This window comes from Neomonachus schauinslandi, chromosome 11 (assembly GCF_002201575.2).
Source record: "Neomonachus schauinslandi chromosome 11, ASM220157v2, whole genome shotgun sequence".
Classification (NCBI taxonomy): domain Eukaryota; kingdom Metazoa; phylum Chordata; class Mammalia; order Carnivora; family Phocidae; genus Neomonachus; species Neomonachus schauinslandi.
The window spans coordinates 85,443,743-85,458,442 of NC_058413.1; the positions used below are offsets into that span (position 1 = coordinate 85,443,743).

The 14,700-nt window shown below is 51.9% G+C and overlaps 1 protein-coding gene across 1 annotated transcript in view; it reads left to right on the plus strand.

The window, feature by feature from the left end:
* Nucleotide 1: 1 nt before the first annotated feature.
* ADAMTS8 (ADAM metallopeptidase with thrombospondin type 1 motif 8) overlaps nt 2-14,700 on the plus strand; it is a gene marked incomplete at its 5' end in the record, with an annotated part of 20,723 nt that continues 6,024 nt past the window's right edge. Inside the window, 5 exons of the mRNA XM_021696488.2 lie at nt 2-730; nt 9,266-9,505; nt 10,498-10,633; nt 11,303-11,470; nt 12,465-12,766. Of these exons, the coding sequence (XP_021552163.2) occupies nt 2-730; nt 9,266-9,505; nt 10,498-10,633; nt 11,303-11,470; nt 12,465-12,766 (1,575 nt within the window). The remainder of the gene's footprint in view (nt 731-9,265; nt 9,506-10,497; nt 10,634-11,302; nt 11,471-12,464; nt 12,767-14,700) is intronic.

Sequence of the window (14,700 nt, forward strand, 5' to 3'; positions counted from 1 at the left end):
GCCGCCGCCGCTCGCCCGCGGCGCCCCGGCCCGGCCCGGCGCCCGGGGGCAGGCCTCGGAGCTGGTGGAGCCCACGCGGTTGCCGGGCAGCGCCGGCGAGCTCGCGTTCCACCTGTCCGCCTTCGGCAAGGGCTTCGTGCTGCGCCTGGCGCCCGACGCCAGCTTCCTGGCGCCCGAGTTCAAGATCGAGCGCCTCGGGGGCTCCGGCCGGGCGGCCGGGGGCGAGCGGGAGCTGCGCGACTGCTTCTTCTCCGGCACGGTGAATGGGGAGCCCGAGTCGCTGGCGGCCGTCAGCCTGTGCCGCGGGCTGAGCGGCTCCTTCCTGCTGGACGGCGAGGAGTTCACCATCCAGCCGCAGGGCGCGGGGGGCTCCCTGCGCCAGCCGCACCGCCTGCAGCGCTGGGGGCCCCGGGCGCGCCTCGGGACCCCCGGGCTCGCCTCCTCCGAAGCCCACCCCCTCCCCGGAGGACCCGAGTGGGAGGTGAAGGGAGAGGATCAGAGGCAGGAGAGAGGAGACGAGGAGCAGGAGAAGGAAGAGGTGGAGGAGGAGGAGGAAATGGAGGAGGAGGAGGAGGGGGACAAAGAAGAGGAGACAGAAGGCGCCAGCGATCTGCCACCACCCCTGGGGGCCACGAGTAGGACCAAGCGGTTTGTGTCCGAGGCTCGCTTCGTGGAAACGCTGCTGGTGGCCGATGCGTCCATGGCTGCCTTCTATGGAGCCGACCTACAGGTAGGACTCACTTTGCCTGGAGGCCCCCAGTCACCTCCTAGAGCCTCCCAAATCTTCCCTTTCCAGTTCCTCTGAGAAAATCCTTCACGTTCCTCATCCTCCCAAGACCTACCCCAAACAAGGTGCTTTCCTTTCTGAGAAAGCGCAGTAACTCACTTCTTAACCTCTGACCCTTGGGGTACCTACTGCCCCTCTCCCCCGTGTCCCTTCCAGGATAGAGTGGAGGTCCTGGCTCTTCCTTGACCTCTGCCGCTCACCTTCACCCCTGGCATCCTGAATCTCTTTCAGCACTTGGCAAACTGAACTAAAAGTGGGTTTTAAAGCGCACCCCCCTCCCCCAGGCACCTGCCTCTCCCAACAGAGATGAAAACTGGACATTTTGGAAGAGCATCCACCCTATGCTCCATTTCTCAGCCCTCTACTGTCTCCAGACCTGAGAGGTTCCCAAGGATAGTCTGCTGGGACGGAAAGATGTGTCTATTTCATTCCCTTTGCGGACAGAACTGAGGTTGCCATAAGTAAAAGATATTGTTTGGAGGGCGTTGAACCTGGAAAGGGGCTGCCCAACTTCTGTGTGCCCAGCTGGTTCTGATCAAGGGGCATGGACTACCTTGCCAACCTGGCACTCGGCCCCGGCCAAACTTGGCAGTGCCAGCATCAGCACAAAAAGGGAGGGGAACAGAATTTCTGCCTGGGGGCTCAGCCTGGGAAACTGAAGCTTCAGTGGAAAAGGGAGGGCATATGAACGCTTTCAGTTAATGTTCCTTGTGGAGCCAGAACTCTGCTTGGTCCACCCCAGCTGCTCTCAGCCCAGACACAGCTCTCTACTGAACTTGGGCAGGAAAATTGAATTCAGGGGACAGCTCCTGTAGCCAGACCATGTCTAACTAGATTCAGAGGTGGTGCAGACTCAGCAGGAGGAGTCTCTGTCACCTTGTGTCCCAACACCTCCCCCAAGAACCAGGTGAAGTACAAGGGTTCCAGGGGAGGGCTATACTTTCTCTTCCCCTGAGGAGCACAAAACCAGAGGTGTGCCAGATAGAGAAGACCTGACCTGCCCAGAGGTCAGAGATGCCTGCAGCAGGGATCCCGGCCACTGCCGCAGCTCAGTTAATGCCTTTTCAATAATGGCAGTCTTGGCCAGTGACCCTCTTCTAGGCTCAGCCTATGCCCGACTGTTGGGGGCACCGAGTGCTTCCGCATCACCTGTGCAGAACAGTCTAGATGATGCACGCCATCTTCATCACTCTGCAATCACTGGGAAGCGCATCTAGATGGAAGGATGGGAAGAGCTAGGGGTGAGAGGTCCATGTGGCTGCTTCTCTGGCTCCTGCAGGAGCAGTATCCTTTGCACACTGTTGGAGTATTCGCTTCTCCCAGAGCACGGTAAGGCAGCTTTGAGCCGTCAGTGTGGTCTTCCCAATCGGCTTTGGGTCTATGAAGATTGAATATCTGTTTCCATGACTACCCTGAGAGCAGGGGGAGGCACCAGCTGACTCCTCTGACTCCTTTTCCTCAAGCAAGTCCTCAAGAGCGTAGCTAGCGGGGCTTCTCCCATCACAGGTTAGGACCACCACACCTGGCTACTAGGGGGCTCGACCAAAGAGAGGCTAAAAGTACAATCACTGCAAACCCAGAGCTGAGAGCCTTGAGCCCATCCCCAGGCAGGGACCAGGTTCTGACGTCTGCCTAAGAACCAGGAGGTAGGAAAGACGACAAGAACACAAAGAAGCAGCAGAAAAAGGACTTTTCAGGCTTCAGAGCCAAAATGCTTTCTCTAGTGCCTTCCTACCATCTAGCTCTCTCAGCCCATCATCACCCAGTAACTTAAGACACTGAGTATTTGCCTCAAGGAGGTATTTGGCTGGGCTGGGTCTGCCCCAGGTTCTCCTCACAGAGACACCCCAGAGTGCTCCCACCCTTACAGATTTCTGGGTGGATGACCCAGTGCATGCTTGTCCCACCCCCTGTCCCTCCACACACACCGTTTCTGGACCATTCACAGACACGCTCCTTGCACCCAGCCAGCCTATGTGGGTCAGGAAAGCACATCAGGCCCCTGTGTAGGCTGAGGTCCTTTCCGTAGGGTATCTCCTTCCAGGTCCTACACCCGAAGGAAAAGTGCTCTCTCGGCTTGACCAGCTCCATCACCCCCGCCTTGGTCTCCTTATGTCACTGCCCATTTACACCCCTGCTGTCGCCATGTTGGGATGAGGCAGGGACTGAGGCACGGCTGCTTCTATGACCTCCCACTGACCCCTCTGCTTTGACTCCTCACCAGCTGTGGAGATGCCACAGGATAGACTTGAACTTCTCAGCTCAGTCCCCTGGGCTTCCTAAACAGGTCCATGAGCTCAGCCAAGACAAGAATGAATGTCAAGTTCTAGTTCCCCAAGACCTTGCCTGCCCAGACCCATCTCCCCAAAATAGAATCCAGTTCTTTATTCTTCAAGGAATCTCCTAGAGACTTCAATCAAAGGATGGAAGGCACTTTGGGGTGTCTTAGCAACCAGGGGTGTAAGTAAGGATGAAGAGACTTCACCCCCTTGAGGGCTTGCATTTCCTCCTCTGTGAAGCCAGACCCTGCTCATCAGGACTAATATAAGCATCAGTGAGGCTGCTTCATGATGAGTCTTCTAGAAAGTTCAGCCATTGTCTGAGTGCATTCAATTTGCACAATGGTTTGCATGCATCACCTCAGCAGAAATACCTGTGAGAGAGGCAGAGGAAGAAGGTTCAGCTCACAGGGAATCTGTGACTTTCTCAAGGTCACACAGCTAGTAAGCGGCATGGCTGGGTCATGACCCAAGTCTCCTGAACCTGGGGGCAGTGCTCTTTCTTACTGTGCCGTGAGGTTTCTTTAGCCCGAGGAGGGTCTGTGACGGTGGCTCTGCTTACCCCCTACACTTGTCTGTATTGTGGGAATGGGGCATTGAATCCAGCAGTCCTAAGATGCCCAGCCAAAGTGGGAGGCCCTATCCTGGGAAGAAACCACCTTCAAGGCCAAGAGAAAGAATTAGCCACGCTCGAGGCTGGTCACACTGTGAAGCGACAATGAAGTTTTCCAGAACTCTGTACACTTGAGTTCACTTAATCCCTTGACAGAAGGGGCCCCTGCCTCCCACCTTCTTATCTGGTTTCAGAGTTAATGAGCTCAGACAAAGGGGGCTTTCTGAAAGGAGGGACCACCTCGGAAGAGGCCATTAACTCTGTCTGCATCGGGCTGCCTCCGATTGTTGCCTGGACGAAACTGCCGCAGGAAAGCTGTGAGTGGCGGGCTGGGCCGTGCCCCACGGCGGACTCAAAATCTGTCCCGCCAGTGTATCAGCTGAACTCTGAACTCTCTGCTGAGCAGAGAGGGTCCGGGGAATGGCACTCCTCAACCCCAGAGACCAGAGGATCCCCAAGATGTCAGGCTACCAGCAAGTGATATCAGGGAAGGGTTAAATCCCAGCCATTCCGTCTCCCCCTTACCCATGTCCTCTGGGAAAATGTCTCCCACAAGCCCTAACACTAAAGGGACCACATCTCCCAGCACAGTCGCCGTTTAGGCCTGTTCTGGCATGATTATTAATAGCATCATCTTCGCTCTCAAAAGCGTCCTGGTTTGGATAGTGACAGAAGCAGACGCATGCCCCACTTGCTCTGTAGCTACCTACATCCTCATGGGGGAAAGACCTGTATTCTATCCATGTGTGAACTCTGTTCCCCTCCTGGCAAGAGAATGAGTCTTTTCTGTCTCTTTTGTCTGCTCCAGTCAGAAGGACCAACAATATGAAGCTTTTCCCAAAGAAAATGCCTTAATATTCAAAGGTCTTTGATTTACCACCTCTGCCTCCGCAGGTGTAGACAATGCCAGGGGAAAGCTTGCTTGCTGGCGTGCTTTGGGTTTGTTTTGGCTATGCCGCAGTTGTCCTTGTAGCAGCAAGGAGAGGTGGCAGTCAGTGTGGTGATTAAGAGCATATACTTTGAAGGGTCATCGAAATAAGCTGAGTGTCCTTGAGCAAGTTACCGATTTCTCCGCACCTTGATTTCTTCACCAGCAAAATAGGAACAGTTATACCAATGTCCCAGCATTACCCTGAGGATACAATAAAATATGGAAAGCACCTGACCCAGTGCCTGGCACATAGTAGGTGCTCAATAAAGCGTAGCTAATAGTGGAGTTGCCTTTTGTAATGGCGTTTGTCAGAGTAGGACGTGCCTTCACAGTCAGCCCATTGCCATGTCAACTCCACGGTCCTACGCGGCAGGGAGGCCTTCCTTTTCAGCTTGCTTGGCTCAGGGTGTTTAAGCTTGACTCCTTGTGGTGTGTGTAGTTTTGGAGAGGTGACATTGCCCCTTGCTATTTTGAGAATGAGGAGAGATGAAGGACATCGGTGCAGGACCCTCTCTTTTCTCCAATTGCTTCTTTACTCTTCTTTGCTTCTCCACCACCTCCTCAGCAGTCTTGGGCCCTAGAAGGACTCCCAGTAGCAAAAGTGTGGCACCAATTGCTGAGGTCAGAAGGTTTCCATGTGGCCACTCTTCTTCTCCTTGCCTCTCCCAGGCGTGCTGCAAGGAGAAGCGATGAGAATCACAGTATGAAGAGCAAATGAGCAAAGCATAGGGATGACACTCTGAGCAGAAGGAGCTGCTAGAAATGCATTTGGCCCAGGCCCAGACTTCTAGACTCCCCCCACAGTTGGCTTTAGCTGCCATGGGAGCTCTGGGGGAGGAATGTCCCTAGTTGTATCACAAAGAATCAAAGAGGGCTGTGTCCCAGCCTAGCTGCCTAGGGCATTTCTTTCTCTTCTTCAGGTCATAGGGGCACCAATGAAGAAGGAGACTCCCTTAAAAAATGCCGTGTCTTGTAACACCCACTGCTCATTACATCAAGTGCCCTCCTTAATGCCCATCACCCAGTTACCCCATGGTCCCACCCACCTCCCCTCCAGCAACCCTCAGTTTGTTTCCTAGAGTTAAGAGTCTCTTATGGTTTGTCTCCCTCTTTGATTTCGTCTGATTTTATTCTCCCCTCCCTTCCCCTATGATCCTCCATCTTGTTTCTTAAATTCCATATATGAGTGAAATTATATGATAATTGTCTCTCTCTGATTGAAAATCCATGGTAATTTGAGAGAGAAGGTATAGAAAAGAAGGTTATTTGCACCGGACTGAATTCCTGATTCAGGAGACTTATAAAAAAACAATCAAAACAGTCTTAGTTCTGAAGACGATAGGCAATAAACTAGACAACTTTTACTTTTGGCATTTGTTAATTTTACTGCCAGAATTTGATTATATTTAGTATGAATATAGTTTTTATGATATGTTATAATAATCATTATTGATCCAGTGAAGTTATAATCAGATGTATGATGGTATAATTGTCTCCAGGTTAAAATAGAGCATGACCTTGGTAAGCTATTCAACTTGTATGTCTACGATATCACTGTACCCTCCACGATCTTAATATCTTTGTTCCTTTTCATGCACATTTCTCTTGGTGTAATATGCAGCAAATGAATACACAGAAGCCTATGTGAGCCTGTCAATATATTCTTTCCAACCCAGTTTAGAAAAAGAGTAGACATTATCTTGATTTGCTCAATCTTTCCATTAAATACACGAACTGAGAGTGTTTAAACTTCTCAACATCTGGTTCGTGGCAAAGACAAAAAAAAAAAAAAAAAATGCCGTGTCTTTTCCTAATGAGAATTAAGGGCATGAGGTCCCCAAGTCATTCAAGAGCAGGGTTGTTTGACCACCCCTGGCCAGGCTGGCCATGGGCTCCCACCTACCTGACGTGGTTCTTGGAGGTTGTCTGCTGTGCTGGGGCCCCCACTCCCCCAGGGGCACCATCTTGTTCACATTCTTCAGCAAGCAGCCCACACTTGGGTGGTGCACAAAGAAGTATAAATAGATACCAGGTGGTGGAGTGAGCCATCTGACCTTCTCCTCGACTGGCTCCTGAGCCCTCTCTCTGTGGAACTGTAAGTCAAGCCTGGCCTTTTGGCCCAGGGTACTGCCGAGACTCGGAGGCTCACAGACTCTCTCGGCCACTGCCCCCACCAGGTCCCTCCCCCAAGGGAACTGTAAGATGCACTGCAAATGTCAGGCATTCCTCCCATGGTTTCTTAGAGGAGCTAACAGTGGGGATAGCAGTGCTTCCCACCTCCCAAACCTCAGTGAGACAAGACGAAAGGGGAGGTGAGCAGGACCAGGATTGGAGACTTTAACAGAAACACTGGACCACATAGACCTTGCCGCTCTCTTGCAATGGAAATTATCTTCTGAAATAGCAACCAGAAGACATCCAAATGCTCTCAACTCTAACCGTCTGCCTTGAAGAGAAATGGCCCTCAAGCCCACTCAGCCTGACAGGTATTTAGTGTCCGGAGAAGATGCTCTGAGCTCCCGGAACCGCAAGGGAGGCTCCCTGAAAATCCTAACGTCGGGAAGCCTCCCCTGGTGCCTCACCTCGTTCCTTTGCGCAGAAATTGACACCCGTGTGCCTTTGGCTTTCATTGGGGGCGTGGCCAGTGCATGGTCCCCACTCAGCCGCGTTGCCCCAGAGCCTCAGTCTGATCTGGTCAGCTTGAGAACACTGAGCCCTCTTAAACCTCAAGCCTGCCAGGACTGATGCTGAGCAGCTGGTATCTCTTGTGGTCACACCTTCTTTGTAAAACATCGTCTCCCCAGTTTTGAGATTGTGAAACTGGGACTCAAAGGGAAGAGATCTTGTGAGGAGAGTTACAGGTTGCCTCTGAAGAAATTCCAGGGCTTGGTCCCTGGCCCATCAGATCTGACCCTTCCTGGGGCAAGAGAGCAGGAGACTCTGTCTGCCCCCTGGAAACAGCGAAGGCCTGGCCAGGAAGTAGTCTCAGCGAGCTCCCATTCCTCAGCCCTCACCCCCAGTTGCATAATGATGTGATCGCTTTTCTCCCTCAGGAATCCAGCTCTAGGAGCAAGCGCCAAGTTTCAGCTTTGTTGATAAGATGTTTACATCAGCCTAAACATAGCTAGAGTGCTTGACACGCTAAGAAACCTGCCAACCGCTGTTTGTAGGGCTTACAAAATACTTGGCTTGTTGCCCGCGAGGTGAACAGACAGATCCCATTCACAAATAATAGGATTCGTCTGGAACTCCCACACATGGCCTCAACTGACGGAGTGTCCCTCTTTAGCCTTTCACTCTCTTTTCCCCTCCTTCCCCTCCTACCTTCCAGACCACAGGAGAGAAAAAAGAAAGGCTGACGAGAGATGGTGCCCTAGGGAACGGGGAGCGGGGGCAAATGAATGGCAGCTTGGCTGGCCGCACTCCCAGCTGAAGGCCTGCGTGCCCCTGCCCCTTTCTTTCCTGCAAAACAATCCAAGAGGACTCACTTCTAGAGGTCCCTGAGGCAGGAGAGTGAGCTCCATCTGGCCGCCTCCAAAGCCTTGGGAGTAGTTGGCAACCCAGGGATAGGACAAAGGCCAAGCAATGATGTGAACTCCTTCAGCTGGTCTGGGCAAAACTGGAAGCAGGGGTGATCCTCAGTGCCTGGATCTCATTAGGCCCACTGCCCCCTCTCAAGCCCCTGGCAGAAAGGAAGAACCCTTTCGGGGTCGTCCAGAAACCCAGCAGTCAAGCCCTGGGAAACTTCATTTGGAGAGTGTAGGCTTCACAGACAGACGTGCCTGGGCCGGTGTCCTGGCTTTAAGAGTTGTGTGACCTTAGACAGCTTGTTTAACTCGTGTGAACCTCTTCTCCCTCATTTGTAAGACCGGGATGACAATGCCTGCTTCACAGAGTGAGTGTGAGTGTTTAATGAGGTGCGGGTCTGGTGACGGGGGCAGACTAACTATTAGTGACTACTGGAACGATTTCAGGGTTAACAGGGCCCATCCTGCAGAGTAGAAGTTACCCCAGCAGGCATCAGGAAAATGCTCCACTGGATTCTAAGGGACACATTCTACTAGCCTTGAACACTCAAATAATTGCTTCTGGGCTGAGAACAGAGAGGGGATGGGGCGGGGGGCAGGGGGCAGGGGGGGCTGGCAGGGAGTTGCTTGGTGTCAGAGTTAAGGCAGAATAATAACCAGTGCAGTCCAGTAGGACCTTCTGGTGATGATGGAAATGTCCTGTCTGCTCCGTTTAATACAGAAGCCTTGAGCTATAGGTGGCTACCGATGTACTTGAAACATGGCCAGTGTGACCAAGGCACTGTAATTTCCATTTTACTGAATTTTAACTGACTTCGATTTACACAGCCACATGTGGCTGGTCGAGATGTTAAAGGCACAAGCTTTGGAGGCCGGCCATCTGGGTTCAGGGGCTGGCTGTACACTCATTAGCTTTGGGATCTTGGGCCAGTTACGGAGCCTCCATGTTCTTATATGTAAAATGAAGGGAAATAATGCCGGGACCTCCGGGGTTTTGTGAGTCTTCAGCAAGATGCTTTATCTCCAGCGCTCAGCGCAGAGCCCAGCACATGGAGGGGGGTGGCAGCGGGCAGGCAACGGGCCGGGAGATCGAACCCTTCCCTCCCCCTGCTCCCATCTTCCCGACAGAACCACATCCTGACGCTGATGTCCATGGCAGCCCGAATCTACAAGCACCCCAGCATTAGAAATTCCATCAATCTCATGGTGGTAAAAGTGCTGATCGTGGAAGATGAAAAGTGGGGCCCAGAAGTGTCTGACAACGGGGGGCTCACCCTGCGCAACTTCTGCACTTGGCAGCGGCGTTTCAACCAGCCCAGTGACCGGCACCCAGAACACTTTGACACAGCCATTCTGCTCACCAGACAGGTCTGTGGGCTGGCTCCAGAGAGCCCAAACATGGGAAATGTCTCCCTGCTGGCCCCAGCTAGACGCCAGGAGCCTCGTGTGTGGAATGATGAGGGGGAGGTCATGAGGACAAATGTGAGGTATTTGCAAGGGAAGGAGAGGAATCTCGTAAGGGCTCTTTTCCAAAAGTTTGTGACCAGCTGTCTGCTGAGGTCATAACAAGAGGAAATGGGCTCAAACTGCCCAGTAAAAGATCTCGAGTTGGAATGTAGAGAGAAGGTCCATCTACAATGACTGTTAAACACAGAAGCAGGGAACTGGAGGTCACCTTGAGATTTCTCCAAATCAGGAGGCCTGCCCTCCTAGCTGGTGCAATTGAAACAGATAGCTTCCCGAAGGCTGGAAAATCTAATAATATGTGCTGCCCTGTTGACGCCTTTAGTCCTCAGGACAACCCCACCAAGCCCCATTTTACAACTCAGGAGACTGAGGCATAGATTGCCCCCCCACACACAGTGGTGGCACCCATAGTCAAGCCTAGGCAGTCTTGCTGCAGGGTCCGTACTCTTCAGCACTGTGCTATCCTGCCTCCCAAAACAAGCCAGCCCTAGGACATGCCAACTCTAGGACACAAAGTCCCAGCCAGCCCTAGGACACACCTGTGTAGAAAAAGAAATGGGCTTCCTCACACAAGTGGCCTTTGTGAAGAAATAGGGCCTTTGGCTTACAAATTTTCCTTCAGGGGCACCTGGGTGGCGCAGTAGGTTCAACGTCCGACTCTTGATTTCCGCTCGGGTCATGGTCATGGGGTTGTGAGATCGAGCCCCGTGTCAGGCTCTTTGCTGGGCATGGAGTCTGCTTGAGATGCTCTCTCATCCCCTCCCTCTGCCCCTCCCCCTCCCTCACTTTCCCCCTCTCTAAAAAAAAAATTTCCTTCAACTTAGGAGGAGTAGAAATAGGAAGATTTTCTGTTGTATGTCTGTTCTCATGCCCTCACTCTCTCTGCCAAGCAGAACTTCTGTGGGAAGGAGGGGATGTGTGACACCCTGGGCGTGGCGGACATCGGCACAATCTGCGACCCCAACAAGAGCTGCTCCGTGATCGAGGATGAGGGGCTCCAGGCGGCCTACACCCTGGCCCATGAGCTAGGTAAGACTTGCCATGCCAAGCCTACTGTATTCTGTCAGGGGGAACTGCCTCTTCCAAATCCAGGCCAGCCCAGGGTCTAAGGAAGATGCAGCTCTCACACTTGGCCAGGTTCTACTCAGAGTTCTGACAGAGTGATTATATGTAAATAGATACTGTACTTTCTCCATTCCCACCCTGAACATGAGGCCATAATTTTAAAATAGGGTCTTGGATCATCATCAGGGGTCCCCAGGAAAATGCCAAAATGAAAGAAATGCTCGGGTAAAGTTGCGATGCTTTGCCCAAGCTAAGCAGTCACAGTAAGAAGTCTGGGGAAATCCATTGTAAAGAGAGTGCTGTGTCAGGGAGTGAATCATTGAGGACAGGCTGAGGCAGAAAACAAAGGGCTATCAAGGTTCCCCCGGTACTCTGAGAAAGTTTTCTGCAAGAGAAAAGCCCAGAGTGAAGCCCCAAACAAAAATCTTTAAGGAAGAAGGGCATGGCCATCCCCATGAGGAGCTGGTGACTGGTTGGCCCGAGACGCCCTCTTCTGTCAGCGGAGGGTGGCTGTCTCGCCAGAGAGAGGGAGAGGGGTGCTGGGCTGTGTGGGGAGCTCTTGGGGTGGGACAGGGCGAGCTGGAGGGCAGTGGAGACTGGTTAGGGTGGACTTCAGGTCTCTCTCCACCCCAGGGCACGTCCTCAGCATGCCCCACGACGACTCCAAGCCCTGCGCACGGCTCTTTGGGCCCCTGGGCAAGCACCACATGATGGCGCCGCTCTTCGTCCACCTGAACAAGACGCTGCCTTGGTCTCCCTGCAGTGCCATGTACCTCACGGAGCTCCTGGACGGTGGGCACGGTGGGTGTCCCGCAGGCTGCTCCCTGCCTCTTTCTGGCCCGCTGCTGGCGTTTGAGGTCTGCCCCACCCGCCTCCATGATGGCGAGAGTGCCAGTGGCATGTGAGCAGCTTCTGGTGGAGCTCCTTCACGGAGCATCAGAGGTGTCTCGGATAGAACAGATGTCGGACAGGTGTTCCTCACCCAGCCTCGCCCTGTGCCATGGCAGGCTAGGGGGATGTGCCCCTCCCCACAAAGCGTACTCTTCCTTGCCCTATCTTCCAGCAGCCAGCGTGGCTGGGCTAATTTAGATGACTAGTCCCAGAGCCGGTAGAATTAGTCTGAGAAGGTCTGTCTGGAGGAGGTGGGTTTGAACAGAGCTCGAAGGAATGGACGAACGCAGTACAGAGGAGAGAGGAGAGCATCCCGGCTGGAGAGATAGATCATGCTGTAGCTTAGGAATGGCAAAGAGGCAGGGAACAGGTCAGTGTGACAGCAAGGGTGGGGGATGGGGGTGGGTGGCATGCCGGGTTAAAACCATTGGACTTATTCAGTAAAGCAGTGAAAACACAACTTACTCTTGATTGTTCTCATCGAACGAGACAGGGACACCTAAGATACAAAAGTAATAGATTATCCAAACATCAGTACTTAGGCTTTATTTTGCCTGCCATGGTTTTTGAGAGCGCATTTGCATCCCCCATTATATGTGCCGTAGATTAGTATTACAGTTAGCTGGCATTCCCTAGGTACACGCTGAATGTATATAAGATGTTCTGGATAACAAAAAAAAATTCAATCCTAATAAAATTTTACTTAACTGATAGTCAAAAATTGGATAAGCTCATATAGATGATTGAGTGTTGAGTTTTTAGCTTATGGTCAAAGAAATTATGATGGCTAGGTCTTACATCCCATCAATAGGAATTTAAGTGTAATGTGGGAGGCCACTGGAGAGCTGAGAGAGGGAAACCCCCGCTCCTCATTCTTGTTCCTCTGCTTTCCTCCATTTCTCAGGAGACTGTCTCCTGGATGCCCCCACCTCGGCCCTGCCCCTGCCCACAGACCTGCCAGGCCGCAGCGCCCTCTATGAGCTGGACCAGCAGTGCAAGCAGATCTTTGGGCTGGGTTTCCGCCACTGCCCCAACACCTCTGCACAGGACATCTGCGCCCAGCTCTGGTGCCACACGGATGGCACCGAGCCCCTTTGCCACACGAAGAACGGCAGTCTGCCGTGGGCTGATGGGACGCCCTGTGGGCCCGGGCACCTCTGCTGGGATGGCAGCTGTCTGCCTGAGGAGGAAGTGGACAGGCCCAAGGTGAGGGATGGCCACTTGGGGGTGTGGGAGGAGAGGGAGGGGGAGGGCTGTTTTCAAGGAAGAAACCACACTTGAGAGCCACGAACTAAGAGACTTTGGGCCAGGCTGCAACTGTGACGTCTAAGTAAAATCATGCGTCTTTTAACAAACAAAGCAAAGCATATTTACCCAAACTCAAGAGGAGCCCTTCGAGGCTGGACTCAGAGCAGACGGACGACACCACCAGTGCTCAGGGCCTTCTGAGAACTCCCCCTTTGGAATTGTTTTGGGGTGGACCAGAAGGCTTATGAGGATAGGTGATAGGCATGAAGCATTCCAGCACAAAGATCAGATCGTGGCCATTCAATAAAGGGAGGCCATTATGAATTCCATTATAAACAGATAGTGTGATGGCGGAAGAGGAACATTCAGTCAAGAGCTGAGGGAAAAGTGTTCATAACCTACCCATGTCTGAGCTGCGTTCATCTTCAGAGGTCAGGAGAATGAGACTACTTGTGGGAATTCCATACTCAGGAGGGGAGAAGGAATCAAGCTGTCTCCGACCAGGCAGAGAAAACTTGGCCTAGGACTGAGAAAACTTACAAGAAAAACCAAGGCAATGCCAGCGAGAGTTTTCAAATGATTCGTTTCTTTGCCCTGCTCTTAATACTTCCAAACTGTGAGGCTGATCACATTTCTCTTACTGCAAGTCACTAAGCCCTGCCTATGAAACAGCATCCGCCGAGTTTCGCAGCCTGGTCTGGGCCCAGCACTGAATCACCAGGGTGGCCTGAGCACTCACTCTCCAGAGGGCTGTCCTCAGTGGCATGTCCTTTGCGCTGAGGCTCAGGATCCTGCTTGGGCCAGGTAAGCCACACTCTTGCTAAGCTTGAACCAGGGCAGGATTCACAGATTCATCCTCAGCCACTTCTCATCCTCCCCATTCAGACACTGAGTTTCTTTTCCGTGTACTGACTCCCTCTACCCCCGTCCAAAGCACGTGCTTCACACATTACTGAGGGGAGGGGAGGAGGTCTGTCCAACATTCCTCAGCACCAGAGCCAAGCTCAATGCAGGGAGAGTTTGACATGGAATGATCATGGGATGATGTTTATCATCTATTTTTAAGGGCAAAAAACAGATCATAAAACACTATATATATATGACAGAATCATAACTATGTAAAATTAAAACATCACATCTTTATGATTATTCAGAGCAAAAGCGTGAGAGGTTATTGATGAAAATCACATCAGTGGTTTTATTTGGGGAGTGGTTTTTTTAAGTGTTGGTTTCTTTTTTTATACTTTTCTGTATTTTTCATTTTTTATATAAGCAACTTTTGTCATTTTTTAAAATTATTTCCCTTTTGAAAACTCTGTGAACCAATCAAGGGCAAAGCTTAGTTCTCATAGGTTGATTGTAAGGATGGAAGCAAATCTGATTACTTCCCAGGCATTATCCTACCATTGGAACTGGTAGCTGGTCGATCAATAGCAACAGTTCCCAGCAACTATTCCTTTAAAGCAGGACTTCTCAACCTCTGCACTAGAGACATTTGGGGCTGCATAAGTCTTGATTGTAGGAGGCTGTCTTCTTCATTGTTGGATGTTCGTTGTTGGATGCTCATTGTCGGGTGCTCATTGGTGGATGCTTGTAGTTGGATGCTCGTTGGATGCTTGTTGGGTGCTCATTGTTGGATGCTCATTCTTGGGTATTCATTGTTGGGTGCTCATTGTTGGAATCTCATTGTTGGATGCTCATTGTTGGATGTTCACTGTTGGATGCTCATTGGATGCTGATTGTTGGATGCTCATTGTTGGAGGTTCATTGCTGGGTGCTCATTGTTGGATGCTCAGTGTTGGATGTTCACTGTTGGATGCTCACTGGATGCTGATTGTTGGATGCTCATTGTTGGATGCTCATTGTTGGATGTTCATTGTTGGGTGCTCATT